Source organism: Heterocephalus glaber, unplaced genomic scaffold, assembly GCF_053883595.1.
Source record: "Heterocephalus glaber isolate CG9 unplaced genomic scaffold, H.glaber_assembly_v1.0 deba00001687, whole genome shotgun sequence".
Taxonomy (NCBI): Eukaryota; Metazoa; Chordata; class Mammalia; order Rodentia; family Bathyergidae; genus Heterocephalus; species Heterocephalus glaber.
Genome location: NW_028258412.1, coordinates 3,023,970 through 3,039,490, shown reverse-complemented (window position 1 = coordinate 3,039,490; position 15,521 = coordinate 3,023,970). Strand labels below are relative to the sequence as shown.

General features: G+C 48.3%; 1 protein-coding gene across 4 annotated transcripts in view; it reads left to right on the top strand.

The window, feature by feature from the left end:
• Positions 1–13,774, top strand: part of Hps4 (HPS4 biogenesis of lysosomal organelles complex 3 subunit 2) — a 29,301-nt gene extending 15,527 nt beyond the window's left edge. For all 4 annotated transcript variants that reach the window (XM_004843346.3, XM_087198313.1, XM_087198312.1 and 1 more), the window contains 7 exons: positions 610–682; positions 3,396–3,432; positions 4,029–4,125; positions 4,603–5,503; positions 9,761–9,893; positions 10,284–10,392; positions 12,459–13,774. In XM_004843346.3, the coding sequence (XP_004843403.1) occupies positions 610–682; positions 3,396–3,432; positions 4,029–4,125; positions 4,603–5,503; positions 9,761–9,893; positions 10,284–10,392; positions 12,459–12,630 (1,522 nt within the window). In that variant the 3' untranslated portion in view covers positions 12,631–13,774. The remainder of the gene's footprint in view (positions 1–609; positions 683–3,395; positions 3,433–4,028; positions 4,126–4,602; positions 5,504–9,760; positions 9,894–10,283; positions 10,393–12,458) is intronic.
• The last annotated feature ends 1,747 nt before the right edge of the window (positions 13,775–15,521 follow it).

Sequence of the window (15,521 nt, the reverse complement as noted above, 5' to 3'; positions counted from 1 at the left end):
CAGCCCACTCCCACAGTTAGCATTCGGCCAACATCTGGGCTCTTTCTGTGCATGTCCCACATGTACTTAGGCACATGTATTGATTTTGCTTATTTCTGGTCTCTACAAAAGTGGGATCACACAGTTCCTCTACTTGATGTGCACGGTAGAGCTTTCTTTACCAGGCCATATTGGTCCATTGATTCTTTTTTTTTTTTTTTGGTACCGGGGCTCAAACTCGGGACCTTGCGCTTGCAAGGCAGGCAGCGGAACCACTGAGCTAAATCCCTGGCCTGGGATTCGTTCTTGGAAAGGCCATACATGGGTTGCTGATGTGGTTTTGCCATGATTTATTTAATGAATCTTTCTGATGGACATTTAGTTGTTTATTTGTTTCCCACTTTCCCTGTGATGAATATTCTTATATGTACGTCTTAGTACAAGCCTGGTCAGAGGGTTTATTAGACATTTTAACTGGTGCGAGGAACTGCTAGAGTACCCCTCATAAGGGCTTTTACCAGTTGAAACTCCCACCATCCATGTCTAGCATAGAACACGAGGCATCTTTTAAATGCAGAGGCTCCAGCGTGTTTCTTCTCACGTGCTCTTGTTCCTGTGTCTGACCTGTAGGATTGTAAGCACCCAGCTGGCACCCTCCCTCACTGCCAAGATCCTGCTTCACAGACCTGCACCTCTGGACCAGGTATTGCAACTCTTACCCACCTGGCCAGGATGACAGCCCCATAGTGCCCGTCACCATGTCTGGTGGGACCAATCCCAAGCACTGGATAAGCCTGGGTTACTTGTTAGACTGAATGTTGTCAGGACCCTTGGTCTGTTAGCACAGTTTTGCTCCAGACTAAACCTACTGACAAGGCTGAAGGGAAGCATTTTCTTCCCTGTGGTAGGTTTGGATAGTTGCTTTTTCCTCAGACAAGTGGCTTTAAGAATTTGACTCACTATCAAGATGGCCTTTATGTCAGAGAAATGTTAGATTTTTCAGAGACCCACTGTAAAGAATGTGTCCTTAGGAAAACAGTGACTCTTATAATACTTCCATTTGGTATTTATTTGTGTTTCTAGTGAGAGAAAAAAAGACAGTCATTGGGAATAAAGTTGCCCACAATTGGGCCACATGGACATAACCACTGCTAGTACCTGGCAATTTTCTTCCATTCCTTTTTTCTTTTGTTTTGTGTATTTAGGGTATGAAAGTGTGGTTTCAGTGTTTCATAAAGCTCTCTCTTCCCTTATGAAGTCAGCAGACATGTAAAATGCTGATGGGCCTCTATCCAGGCTCCTCACCCTCTGCTGGTGGGGTGTTGGTGAGAACACCCTTTCTGGTAAACAGTTTGATGGGGAAAGCCTTAAGGATGTCCTTTCCTTCTCCTAATAATTCTACTTCTTGAAATCTATACTAAGGAAAAGCTCTAACTGCTGAAAAAAATTTATATTCAAAACTCTGTTGTTAGCCAGTGCAATGACATTCACCTGTAATCCCAGCTACTTTGGAGGTTGAGGCAGGAGGATGGGAAGTTTGAGGCCAGACACCATCTCAAGATAAAATTTTAAAAATCAGCCAGGCTTGGTGGTGCACAATTGTAATCCCAGCTACTTAGGTGGCTAGGCAGAAGGATCACTGTTTCAAGTCCAGCCAGAGCAGTTTACAGAGAGAGACCCTTTCTCAAAATAAAAAAGGGCTGAGAATATAGCTGAGAGTGAAGTGAAGGCCCTGGGCTCATTCCCCACTACCAATGAATGAATGAATGAATGAATGGATAGGGATGTATTTCAGTGCTTGTGTAGGCCCTGAGTTTGGCTCTCAGTGTAGTGGTACCTCGGTTCATGAACTTAATTTGTTCTGCAATTTTGGAAAAGATGGCCACATTTGTGTTTGTGTGGGAAAGATGTCTGCGTTCATGTTTGTCACCTGATGTAGAGTCTGCAAACAAGAACAAAATTTTGTCAAATGTTTCTGTTTACAAACAGAAGCCCTTATGAGCTGAGGTACCACTATACTGGGGGTGGGGGAGCCTCTCTCACAACGGGATTTATGGATATGAAAAATGTCTAAGGTGGGATTTGGCAAACTGGCCTGTGACAGGGCGGGGGGGCCAATTTAAAAGAAAGGAGGGGGCAATTTAAAAAAAAAAACTGGTCTGTGAGCCAACTACATACAAATAAAGTTTTATTGAACTGCTTTTGACTTACAGCGACAGAACTGAGTCTTGTCTTGAGACAAGGTTGCATGGCTCATAAAGCCGAAATTGGCTATCATCTTATCCTTTACAGAAAAAGTTAGCCAACCACTGGCCTATGGTCAAGAAATAATTTACTCATACCACTTTAAGCTTCATAAGATTTGAGCCAGCCATTAAAAATGGCCAAAGATGTTTTGAAGACAGGAATTACCTATTACTGGTTTTATTTGGTTTTTTTTTTCTGTTACTAGGGATCGAACTTGGGTCCTTGCACTTGCATAGCAGGCGGTGAAACCACTGAGCTAAATCCCTGGCCCACCTATTACTGTTTTAAGTGGACAAATTGATTTTTTTTTTCTATTATTGGGAATGGAAGTTAGGGATACCAAAGCCTCTGGGTGGCCTTGAACTTGTAGTTCTCTTGCCTCAGTCTCATAGAGGGCTTGGGTTAGAGGAGTGCAAAAAACTGACTTAGCTGAAAAGCCAGATTTCATGTAATGTCTCAAAAGTATGAAAAATGCATAAACTTAAGGGAAAAAAGTCCAAATATTAACAATTATTAGCTTGAGGATAAAGGATTATGTGTGATTTTTTTTTTAAAAAAGAACTTTTGTCTAGAGTAAGCTTATATATGGCGTAGTAACCTTAAGATGAGTTTTTGAAATCACTGAAGAAGAGAAGAAGCCATACTTCACTCTCATAGGAGTGAAAGTCATTTTGGCCAGAAGAGCAGTTTTGGTTTGTATTTTGTTTAGGGTAGTGCTTTTGGAATCTTCAAGTTTTTTGGTTTTTTGTTAGAAAATCCCTAGGTTTCTGGCCTTGGCTGTGAGCCACAATAAGCAAGGGTCAGATACTTTTGAGTGAGTCACAGGACTGGCACATTTTGGTTCTAGAATGAGTTTCCCATGGTACAGAAGAGACCATGCATTCTTGCTTATTTTGCAGAGGAAAGACTAAGCAAATCAGAACTCTGAGCAGTACGTGAATTCAGGTGGCTGCTGCCTGAGCAGGCTGATTCTTGCCTCCTCCTAGCCATGGTGGGGCAAGCAGCTTAGGGAAGCTCTGCTCCATCTGCCAGGCTCTTGGCATGTGGCTGGGACAAGCTCCTTGGGCTTGGGGAGAGCCCGTGAACAGGTGGCATGGTGAATTCCTGATGGTTGGGTCAAGAGGAGAGAGCGGTGCTTGGTGCCAGCATGTGTGTGTATCTGTTTTCAGAGACTACCTGCAGCAGGGGACGCACCACGGGACCCAGGTAAGTGGAGCGCGCTGCACTGTGGCCTTTGAAAATGGCACTCCTATGCTGCCTGTCACTGGACCAGCCATGTCAAGGCCAGATGGTCCCTTAGGTTTATTTCCTCTGCTCATAAGATTAGGGGAATGGATCTAAGAGATCCTCAGGATCAGCGTTATACACCAGAATCCTAATTGTCAAGCTCATGCCTTCCAGATCCCTGCATGCAGACCTTCCTTAGCTCAGTGTTGTGACACTGCTCAGGCAGGTTCTGGGGCTCTGGTGACTGCCATAAGGTCCTTTTGCACATTGTGGTGGCATCCCCAAGAGGACTTGGCTTCCCGTGGCTTTCCTAGCTTATGTCTTTTTTTAAAAAAATTAAGTAGCACTAAACTCTCTTCCGTTGAATATCCTCCTTCTCCCCAGCTGGCATAGTGCTGTCTACAGGGGCTCTTTCCCTGCTGGTCACAGCACCTGCGCTGCAGTTGTGGCTTGTGTTTGGGCTGATGGCCACCTTCCTGCATGCTCTCCAAGCTGGTGTATGAGGTGGGTGTGTCACTCTGGAAACAATTTTTGCCCTTCTGTTTCCTCCAGCCCATGTTGCTTTGCAATTCCAGGAGCAGCATTCCCCCTGAATGTCCAGATCACCCCCGTTTTCCTGACCGAAGAGGAAGCTGCCAGTCTCCATGAGTTCCCAGTGGAGCAGATGCCCAGGTAGTTCAGGGATCACCCAGGGATTCATCTAACCACACATGCAAGGAGCTTGCTTACATGTCCATTGAAAGAAGTCCTGCTACTTCCCATCCCTCCTCAGTTCCATCGCCTCCCCGTTTTGTGTTAGAGGCAGGCATCTGCATCTTGAAGGTGTTGATCTGAGAGTGGGCTCAAATCCTAGACCTCTTCCATGTCTCTTTCAAATGTTCATTGTGACAGTGCCTCATAGGAGACCCTCCAGGTGTGGATGACTGTTACTCAGGGGGCCCTATTTTCAGTAGGAGGTCTTGGGAAGCCCCACGGGCTGGATGCTACCTTCCTTTTACTCCTGTGGTTTGACGGTGATAGCATCTTAGGCTCTGTAGCCTCAGGCACCCATTTGTCACTGACCCTGTCCCAGTTAGGGAATCGGTGCTTTCCTCTCCCAGGAACTGCTCAGTCAGTGTTCCCCTTCTTTACATGTGTCTTGTTCACCAGGCCAGCCAGACTTCAGGATGGCACAGTCCAGCATCTTGCAAAGGATTGGAGCACATCTGCTTTAAAAAAAGATGCCGCCAGGCAAGTGGCCTCTGAGGCTCAGATGTCAGCTGCCACCCTGGACCCCATGTCCCCTGACAGAGTGTGGCCAAATGGCAAGGGAGAGAATGGACATTTACCTGGCCATGAGATGGAGGACTGGGGGCCCACAGGACTACACACTACTGCCAAGGGCCAGGTCCCTGGCCTCAGCTGCCCTCTGCACAAGGAACCAGGCTTTCCCCAGGAGGAGACTGACTTGTCTGAAATCCACATTCCAGAAGCTCAGGAAGTAGGAGGATCCTCAGGTCATTATACCTTCCTACAAATGTATGCCCCGGGTGGCAGAGGTCTTTACCATGAGCACCCTGTCAGTGATGCCAGCAACCTGGAACCCATGCCATCTGAGGACATGGCTACCAGCTGCAGTCTCTCTGCCTCACTTGATGTGCTCACCCAGAATGGAGCCCAAGAGCAGCATGAAGACCTTCCTGGTACCAGCAACCACAGCCTTGTTCCTGGAACAGACCCCCTCCCCACACAGACCAGCTGGCCATTGTCGCCTCACCCAGATCCAGAGCAGAAAGGAAGCAAGCTTCTTGGGGGGCACCAAGGTGTAGATCAGCAGGTTGATGGAGTCCGTGAGAGCCTCGCAGCCACTGGTTTACAATGCATTTCAGATTCAGCAGACTCCCAGGGTGATAACCCCTCTACAGACAGAGCTGACCCCAGGCTGACCCCAGTAGGGGGCCCCATGAGACTCGTGCAGATGAACCTCTACACTCACAGTGTTAAGGGGTTGATGCTGTCGCTGCTGGCTGAGGCACCACTGCTAAGAGACAGCTCAGCCATCGAGGAGGTGGTGAGTGTCTCCAGACCCCCTTCTTGGGCCCTTCTGGCGGCCTGCTAGAAATAATGGATGGGCTGGCTTGGCCTCTTGGTGTGTGACCCTAGGCAGAACCTTCCTGTTCATGCCATGGGGGTTATGGCAGTGCCAGCCTCCTTGGTGTTTGTCTGGGGTAAGCCATGCATGTGGTGTGGTACTGGTGCAAAGGCATCTGGATCTTGGTTCTCTGCCACCTCTACTTCCTCCAGTTTCTTGGATGGTTGGAGTTCTGGCTGTGTCATTCTCCAGCCATGTGATCTTGCACACAGGCTCTTGTCCTCTTGAGTCTGCTTCCTTACTAGTACATGGGGTGGTGCTGGGCCTCCTGTTCCACATGCAGTGAGACAATACAGGCAAAGGCTGTGTGTGCTGCCATTGTATTGCTGTTGCTGTGGCCTCATTTCCTAGCCTGGCCAGCTCTAGGTTCCATGTTGAGTGAAATTTGTACTCTGCAGCTGTCTGCCTGGGTAGGAGTTGCTAGAAACCCTACATTCCCTCTGTAGCTCCAGCATTGCATCGTGGTGACCCAAAGCACCTTCCCAAAAGGCCTGGGACATCTGAAATTCCAACTGGCTCCGGAGGGCTTGTCTTAAATCATTGCAGACCCTTCCCCTCTTAGAGCCATGATCTGACCTGTAGGGCCCAGGCCCACGCTGGAGATTCAGTTGCTATGGCAACAGCCTTGCTTTAGTTGGCAAGGAAAGTGGTAGCAGGAACAACAGCAGGTTGAAATTGCTGCAGGGCAAATGGTGTCTTGGGGCTTGCCTTGTTTTTATTCTTAAATCTATATTATTCTAAGCCGATCTTATTAGCATGCAGGGCTTGTGACCTTCCATAAATGAGCAAGTCACCTTGGAGCACAGAGGAGGAGAGAAGCTGCTGAACAGCTCCCTTTGCACTGAGCTTCAAGCAAGAGATTGCTCTTCTGCAGAGCACTGGCTTGTCAGTTCCCTTTCCACAGACCCTGGGGCACCAAGCTGTGGCTTGTTTGCGTCCTCTGTCCTCCTTCTCTGTAGCTGTCACTCCACCCATCTCTCTTACAACAGCAGAGGAGGAGAGGGCTGTTGCTGCCCACATCTCATCTTACTGCTTCAGTTTTCACCCTCTATTCTGCTCTGCGCCGAGCCTTAGAAATGTTATTTGGAAGGCCCAGTGTGGGATGCAGTATGCAGACGTTTCTTTTTACCTTTTTCCCCAAAAGAAAAAAGTACCACAGGCTGTTTTGTGAGGAGATGTGTTCTGCATTAGCTGTATGCTAAGTACTACTTCACATCTGTTATTTTAGTGAAGCCTTGAAACAGTTCTGGGGGGAGATACTCATTACAGCTCTTGTCTTTCCAGCAAGAAAACTGGGCCTATTTAAGATAGATCTTAGGCAAGTAGGGGGTCCAGAATTCTTGCTGGCTTCTTGTTCCCCTGCCTCAGCCTCTCTGTGCCCTGACTCAACTGCCCTTGCTATGGTAGGTGGGAAGGCAAAGGAAGGGGTACTGGTCTGCCCTCTGTGGCTCTTGCTAGAGGGACATGGCGCTTGGCTTCTCAAGGCCCATCCATGAGCTTTCGTGCAGAGTGCGGTGTGATGCTGGCCCCAGGAAATAAAACGCAGTTTTATGGAAGAGGAAAAGCTAGTCTTTTCTAAAAAGAGTAGGGGTAACTAACTTGGATCAGCTTTCTGGTTTGAGAGTGAGTTTGTTAATCAGACTCAAAGAGTGTTTTATAATTAGAGGAGATTGTTTATTGCCTTTGTGTCCCAAACCCACGCAGAAAATGCTTGACCTGATTTCCCTGTAGCCCTCTGTTGCTGTGCAGAAGGTCAGGGTCCCTGCTGAGTGGTCAGCTACAGGCCACATGGGACAGTGGGCACAGTCCCTTAGAAAGGGATCCTGGATGTGACCAGCCAAGGTGCCATCACGCCATGTCACCAGGTTGTCTTTCATTGGCACATTTGGAGCTCTAGGTTTGCAGAGGGTGAGAGGGGCCAGTGGAAAGAGTGGGAGGAGGGAAGAGTGGTGAGGGGAGCAGCCGGGAGGGCTAGGAATGGGTTCAGAAGAAGAGTAGGGTCCCACCAGGGGGCAGCATAGAGCCATTGATGCTATAGCTTCCTGCCTGGAGCCCTAGATAAGCCCAGTGCCCTTCAAATACTGTGGTCAGATCAATTATTCATTGCCCCATGAGGGCATTGAGCTGTCCGTGTACAGTAGACAAGGCTTGAAGCTAGGGTGAGAGTGTTTCATGAAATATTTTATGGATGCACACCCCCCACACACACTTGTGCAACTGTGCTTCTCCGTGAATGCATGTCCCATGCACTGCTGCTTCTTCGTGTCGTGGTCCCTACACGCCTTCTAGCCCTTTGCTGTCATGTGGACTGGAAGTCAGTGAAGCCAAGAATTAGCCCAGATCTGTGCCTCCTAGGGCTGTTTTGAGGATCACTTTATGTATCAGGGTAGGTGAACTTTATGTAAAGACCCCAAAGCGGCTATTTTGAGCTCTGCACAGCTTTTCAGATCTGCCACTGCAGTACAAAAACAGCCATAGACGATATGTAAAAAACTGGTGTGGATGTCTGCCAGTAGCACTTTATGAATATGGACGTTGGAGCTTCAGATAATTTTCACATATCACAGTATTATACATTTTCCCCCAACCATATAAAAATATAAAAGCCATATAAAAACCATTCTTCTCAGGCTATACAAAAAACAGGCATTGGGCTGGATTTAGCTCATAGGCCATAGTTTGCTGACCCCTAGTGTCAATGAAAGCACTTAGTTATTGGTACAAATTGTCCATGTGTCATCTGACATAACATCTTGTGGTTAACTGTTGGTGGCTAAGTGATTTTATCTTGAGTACAAGTTAGGCAGAAGATTCTGGAAGCAGAGCTCAGTGCCTGCAGGGAAACCAGGTTTTAGCATGGTTCAGTGCCTTTGTGAAACTTCTGGCGAGGCTGTGGTCTGACCTCATGGTGAATGCCTGCGGGTGCCTGTGTGTACTCACACGCACACATGCCTGTCCACATGGGAGGCTCCTTAGTGTCTGCTATGCTCAGTGTTGGCTAGGCATTCAGGTCATCTGACCATGGGAGATTGTGCCTTACTCTCCTGAGCACATGGCCTTTTATATAACTCTGCCCTCTCGGTGTAAGCCATTTTGCAGGTGGAAAAAAAAAACCAGCACAGGAAACTTAATAGCTTGCCTCTGGTCACCTGGCCAGGAAGTCGCTGAGCTCAGATGTCTTTACCTGGGAACTGTCTAGTGCTCGGGCACAGTGGTCTTCTTGTGGCTAAAGCAACCCCAGGAGGCCCCATTTCAGATGGAGCCTACACAAACGTAACTGATGTCCTCAGTCCAGCCCTAAGCTCAGCCTGAAGAATACCATGTGCCCATTATGGAATGATGCTGTAGAGGCTTTAAGGACCAGGTATGTAGCTCATGCTGTGTCATTAGGTTAGAAAATATCCATTACTATTTATGGTTTTGATCCCATTTTTATTTTATATAAAAAATTATAGAAAAAGGTATAGTTCAGTGTTACAACTAGATTTACATGTTGCTCATCTATTGGGAGGTTTTGAAAAATGCAGGCATGGGGGCCTCATCTCCCTGGTAGCTGTCCTCAACTAGGTTCCTCCCTGAGCCAACACAAGGAACCAGAGTGACACTTGTCAGTCTCCTAAGAAAGGCACCGATGTCAGTGTGGTGGAGAGATGTTAGGGCCTGCCATCTGTTGGGGGACTTCACTCTAGCCCAGCTGAAAGCCACTGGGATGGTCCCAGACCGTGGCCACTGTTGAACGCACTGCCCCAGGGAAGCCAGGGTTAGAGGGGGAGGTTCGATGGTGGGAACTGATGGTAGTGAGATTATGTGCAATTTTTCCTTGCTTTCTTTTCTTTTTTTTTAGTTTTCTGCCCAGTTCTCTTTTCTTATTTTCTAAAATATGTTTCTTAATTTAGAAACAGTAGAACATAGGGCATGAGTTAGTGCTTCTCTGAAAACAGGCAGAAACATCAGAGTCCATTTTGGCTAAATCAAGGAGCCCCTGTGACCTTCAGGGGATTTTTTTCTTTTGGTACTGGGGATCAAACTCGGGACCTTGCACTTTCGAGGCAGGCACCAGAACCACTGAGCTAAATCCTTCAGGGGATTTTTAACCAAACTCACAGTCAGATGGAGGCCCTGCAAGGGCTGTGAGGCCAGTGCTGCTACCTGCGACCCTGTCCCTGCCCTCTGTAGTACCACAGCAGCCTGGCGTCCCTGAATGGACTGGAGGTGCACCTGAAGGAGACGCTGCCCAGAGACCAAGCTGGTCCCTCAGCCAGCACCTACAGCTTCGTGCACCACGACCACATCCAGAACGTGCTCACGGGTAAGGGGCTGACAGGGTGCAGAGCGGGACAACTTGGGACTGCCACAGTAGCTGACCCCTGGTCAGGGTGCCGACTCCCTGGGAACCCAGCCCCACCCAGCAAACGCCCCTTGGCTTGTTTTTGTGTGGTGTTTCCCCCGTGTTGTGAGAGGAACTCACTGCTGCTCAGATATCCCTGATGCGGTCTGCCTAGAATTTTGAAGTCCTGTGTAGGAACTGGCTGCGGCTCCTGGGGGACAGGCAGAACGTGGTGGCATGGTGGTACCTTGCCTGTGTCTACTTCTCTCTCTCTTCCTCGTCATCCTCACTCTGAGCCTTGAGCCCACCCACCAAGTCCTGTGGGAGTGGAGGGGCCGCTACTCACCACCTCTGTGTCCTCTTCCCTGGAAGCCAACCTTCCCCCGGTGGCCTCAGCCCAAGACCGCCACTTCCTCCAAGCCATCAGCCTCATGCACTCGGACTTCGCCCAGCAGCCCACACTGTACGAGATGACCGTCAGGTGAGCCTCCGGAGTCACCCCAGGCCTGTTCCCCCACAGTCCAGCTCACAGGGACCCTCTCTGGGCCAGGCCACTAGTGCGCCAGCCCCCAGGGAAGAACATTCTGGTTACTGTGTTCGAGACCCTCCTTTATCTGCTCTCATGCATTCATGTGCCAGGGATTTTTTAGGTCCCTCCTTGCTTTAGACACTCAGATCAATCAGTGACAAAACCCAAAATCCTCACTGTCATGGAGTCGCCCCCGTTCTGAGGTGTGTCCTTGCTGGAAGTGATGTTGAAATTACATTGTTGTCTTTCAGATTGAAAAAAGCAATACATACTCATATTAAAAACAAATTCAGGGTGCTCAGAATCTGTAAAGTAAGGCATTTCCTTCCTCTGTCCATCCCATACCCAAGAAATAATCACATTTCTCCTTTGCTATGTGTTACTCCTGGTTTTTATTTTTGTACATAAAATATGGATTATAAGTGTTTTTATTTTAATTAGCTTATAGTTTTTTTCTAGAAAAGAGGATTGTACTAATGTACTGTTTTCCGGTTGATTTTCTCATGCCATTGCATAGATATAGGTCTGTAAGTTATTGTTGTAATTTACAGTATTTACCCAACCAAATTGTTTTGTTCTGTCTCTCATGAAACAGCAGAAAATAAGGGCCAGGGATTTAGCTCAGTGGTTCCACCGCCTGCCTTGCAAGCGCAAGGACCCAAGTTCGATCCCCAGTACCAAAAAAAAAAAAAAGAGTAGGAAACAGCAGAAAATAAGGCAAGACTGATGGCCAGAAAGGGCATGTATGATTTTCTGTTTAGCCTTTGGAATGATTCGGTCCAGTGCATTTCTTTTCTCAATTCACATTTGAGGAAATGCATGCACCAGGAGAATCAGCAGCTTGTCCTGGGGCCATATTCATACTGCACTGCAGGGCTAGGATTTGAACCTATGTGTATACTTTCCCCTCACAGGTTTTAGTTTGAAGGGGCAGCTTTGGCAAGAGGGTGGGTTGGGCCCCTGGTCACTGAGGCACACAGGAAATCCATGTGGTGCCATTCTGATGCCCTGTCACCTGCCACACCGTCCCCAGCTGGCACCTCACTGCTCTTCCTATCATCAGTGAGCCTTCTCTAGCTGTACTTCAGAGCTGCCCCGGGCTGGCAGTCTGGGCATGAGCCGCATCTGCAGCACTGGTTTGGGTCCCGGTTGGGTTGCGGTGTGTGTGGCTGTTCTGTGGGAGGTGGCAGCAAGTAAAATGTCAGCATCTGCTCCACCAGCCCCCTCGAAGCTGTGGCATTTCACCTTCCTGGGAGCTGAGAGGGATCGTAGCTCAAGGGAATTGATGGGAGGTTATTTCCATAACACCAGTGGAGACCACAGCTGCCCTCTCTTAACCACTCCCCATGTGCTAAGCAATTTATATCTGTTTCTACTACACAGTCTCTTTTTAACAAACCCTCAACGAAGAGACATACCATTGTCAGATCCACTGTACAGATGAAAGAGCTAGGACTCAGAGAGAGGTTGAGTAACCCAGCATAGGGCGCACAGCTAGGAGGTGGTGCTGGGATTCACACCCAGCTGCTAAACCAGACCTGACCTTAGAACTTTGGGGCCACAGTGCCTCCCATGGCTGTGTGAAGAGCTTGACCCCCTGGTGTGGCCAGAGGTAAGGACACTTAAGTTAGCCAGCCCTTCAGACCCCAAGATCCCTGCAGGAGAACCAGGAAAGGGTAGAATTCTCCTCCTCAATACAAGAGTGATCTGAGGGAGAGGAGCCTTAGTGGTCTCTGACTCCACTCTCATGCTAGACTAGGGGAAACTGAGGCCCCGTGGGGACATGGTTGGAGATCTCAGATCCTACTGTGGACTCTCTTGGCCTGCAGTGAGTTGAAAGGCAGACTGCTGTTGGCACTGAGGCCTGAAACTCAAATGAATAAAACAAATCTTAAGCCACACACTGCACACCACGGCATTTGATATGCTGGCATCCAAGGGACAACCTTATCGACATCTCTGTGGCTAAGCTTCCTGCTGGCCCCCTGGGACCATTGTCTGCTTCCCTTTTCTGATAGGAACGCCTCCACGGCTGTGTATGCCTGCTGCAGCCCTGCCCAAGAGACCTACTTCCAGCCACTGATGTCCGACACCCGGAGCTCCGGCTTCCCGAACCCACAGGATGGAGCCTTCAGCCTGGCGGGCAAAGCCAAGCAGAAGCTGCTGAAGCATGGAGTAAACTTGCTGTGAGCCAGGCCTCAGCCCAGGTTCATTGCCCAGCAACAGCCCTGAGACTGCACCAGCAAAGGAAGCTCTGCCTTTTATAATGGAAAAGGTCCCTCTTTTATTTTTCTTGGAGTAGTCCCTTTTAAGGAACATAATACTTGGGGTTTGGTGCTCCTGTTGCAGACTGCGATGTGTGTATGGCGGCTGTTCTCGGGGTCTGCACACACAGCGCACTTGGTAAAGAACTCGATTATACCAGCAGCATTGGGCCAAGATGGCATCTTATCTCCTCGTACCAAAGAGGTTCAGGGTAGTTTTTTTGGTCACACAGCCACAGCCGGAGCCATTTAGTATTTCCTACTGCTTCCATCCTGGCCTGAATGGCTGCCACAGCATTCCAGGGCAGCACTGTGTAGAACTTGGCTTTCCTCATCCTAGAGTCCTCGGCCGTGCAACCAGGTGGGTGTTTGGGCCTGGCTGCACCGTGAGGAGGTGGGTCTGTTACCAGGCTGTCCCCAGTGCCATTCCTCAGGGTGTCTCCAAGAGGGCCTCCTGGGAGGTCTGGGAAAGAGGGCAGCCGGGTCCTCGGAATACAGCAGTGGGCCAAGTCCTGATGATGCACACAAGAGATGGGGCCATGGAGGTCACCGTATCATATGGGGAGGGTAGTGCAGAATTGGTCTGTGCTGCCTTTGGGAAGGAAGGGCTGTGCTCTACCTCTGGTGAGTGTCCCAGATAAGAGCATCCAAGACAGTGGGGGTAGAATAAGACTGCGCCTTCCTGTGGTGGCTGTGATGAAGGGAACAGCATGCGGTCCTGTGTTTCTGGACCCATGTGGCACCTCACACATCGGCTCTGCCACTTCTAATCAAGCCTTTCATGATAATATGATGCATATTGCAGGCTGAATCTCAACTGAATGTTTACTGCCAGTACCTAAAGTGCCATTTGAAAATGATGATGTTAATGATTTCATGTCAGTGAACAATATCTCATGTTTATAATGTGTTGGGCCAGGGATTTAGCTCAGTGGTTCCGCTGCCTGCCTCAAAAGTGCAAGGTCCCGAGTTCAATCCCCAGTACCAAAAAAAAAAAATTATCTTATAATGTGTCTTTTCTTGAGACAAGTTTCCAAGGGCTAAAAATAAAAAGGTCAAAAATCATGAATAATTGTAACCTTTCCAGCAACAAAGTTAAGGTGAGCATCAGTGTGTGTGCGCGCGCACCCAGACCCCTCATGGACACCAAAATCTAAGGATATTGAAGTCCTGTGTCCCAAATCACATAGTATTTGCATAAAATCAACCCATCCTCCCATATTCTTTTAATCCTCTCTAGATCACTCATGATACCTAATACAATGTGAATTCTATGGAAGTAGTTGTTGAACTATCTGAAGGAATAATGACAAGGAATCATCTATACATGTCTGGAGCAGATAAATTTTTTTCCCAGATTATCTTTGCTGTGCGGCTAGTTGAGTCCTAGGATACAGATTACACAGGTAAAGAGGACCAACCATGCATTTTTTTTCCAGGGACACTTCTCCTTCCCTGAACTCAATGTGGCCAGTTAAGGAGCTGTGGGCTGTAGCCACACCCCAGCGAGCACACCAGGTCTGTGACACCTTCTCTTTCCTCTCTCCAGGGTCCCTCCAGTCACTGGCCAGCCAAAGATAGTCACCTTGCCAGATGGAGGAGGATCCTACCTTGAGCTAGGATAAGTGTATTGTCTGCCTCTGATCAGTCCTCCAAGAAACAATTCATTAAAGTTTCTGTGCCAGCCTCTCAAGGGCCCTTCCCATGACAGACTTACACATAGCTCATTCCTTTCCTGTCACTGGGGTATCTGCAAGCAGCCACGCTGATTGATGCTCATTCTTGAACTTGGTGAAATTACAACCTGCTATGTATTGAAATGTGGACAGAATTTGGACCTCAGAGCTGTTCTCTGCCTACTGGCAGTTCAGCTAACTTCTTGCATTTGAGAACTCTTTCCCAAACAAGCTCTGTTTCACAAGAATGCCTCTTGGCTGTCCCTCCGGCCTTCCCTGGACATCCAAGCCACCAGCAGATCTTATTTGGTCTGTTTAAAAAAAAAAATCAAAAACTCTCTTTCCATCTTTTTTCATAGGGCTGCTTTAAGCCTAAAAATGTTTTAAATATAAAATGTACTTGTTTCTAAAAATCAGTGCTACAGCTTCCCTTTAAAGCTTCCTCCAAAGCTGAGCCTTAACCAAAGGAAGAGCATGTCACAAATATCACAAGTGCAGAAGAATGTAAAGACCCACGTGCTGGGCCCATTTAAAATTATGTCTATAAATTCTGGACTGCAATCTAGGAGTCTTGGTCCCCTTCCTTGTGTGTGGACCGTACTTATGCATTTGCAGCTAAGGTGGGAAAGATAGTGGAGCATGACTTCTAAGGGTGGGTTACAGAGCACATTAGAGTTTCTGTCTCTCGGCTTACTCATTTTCGGAAAAGCTGGCTACCACATTTTGAGAATGTGCGACCAGCACTGTGAGCCCTGGAGGTGAGGAACTCAGGCCTCCAGCCAGCAGCCCCAGTAGCCACATCAGCTTTCAGGTCCTGCAGCACTAGCCGAGCCTCAGGTGAGAGACAGCCCCAGCCACATCCTGACTGCAGCTGCAGAAGAAACCAAATCAGACACCATCTGAGCCACTTCTGATCATCTTAACCCTTGGAAAGAGCAAGGTGAAAAACGTGTGTACGAAGCATCTCTGGGGGTGGGCATAACTTGTTGTATAGCAGTAGGTAACCGATACATTTGATGCCCACCTCCCATCCATGAACCCAATATCCATAGACCTGTAGCAGAGGGCACTCTGCTTAGACAGCTTCAGTGGGGCACACCACCACCTGCATCCCACTGTGGAGAACTAGGCTGGACAAGGA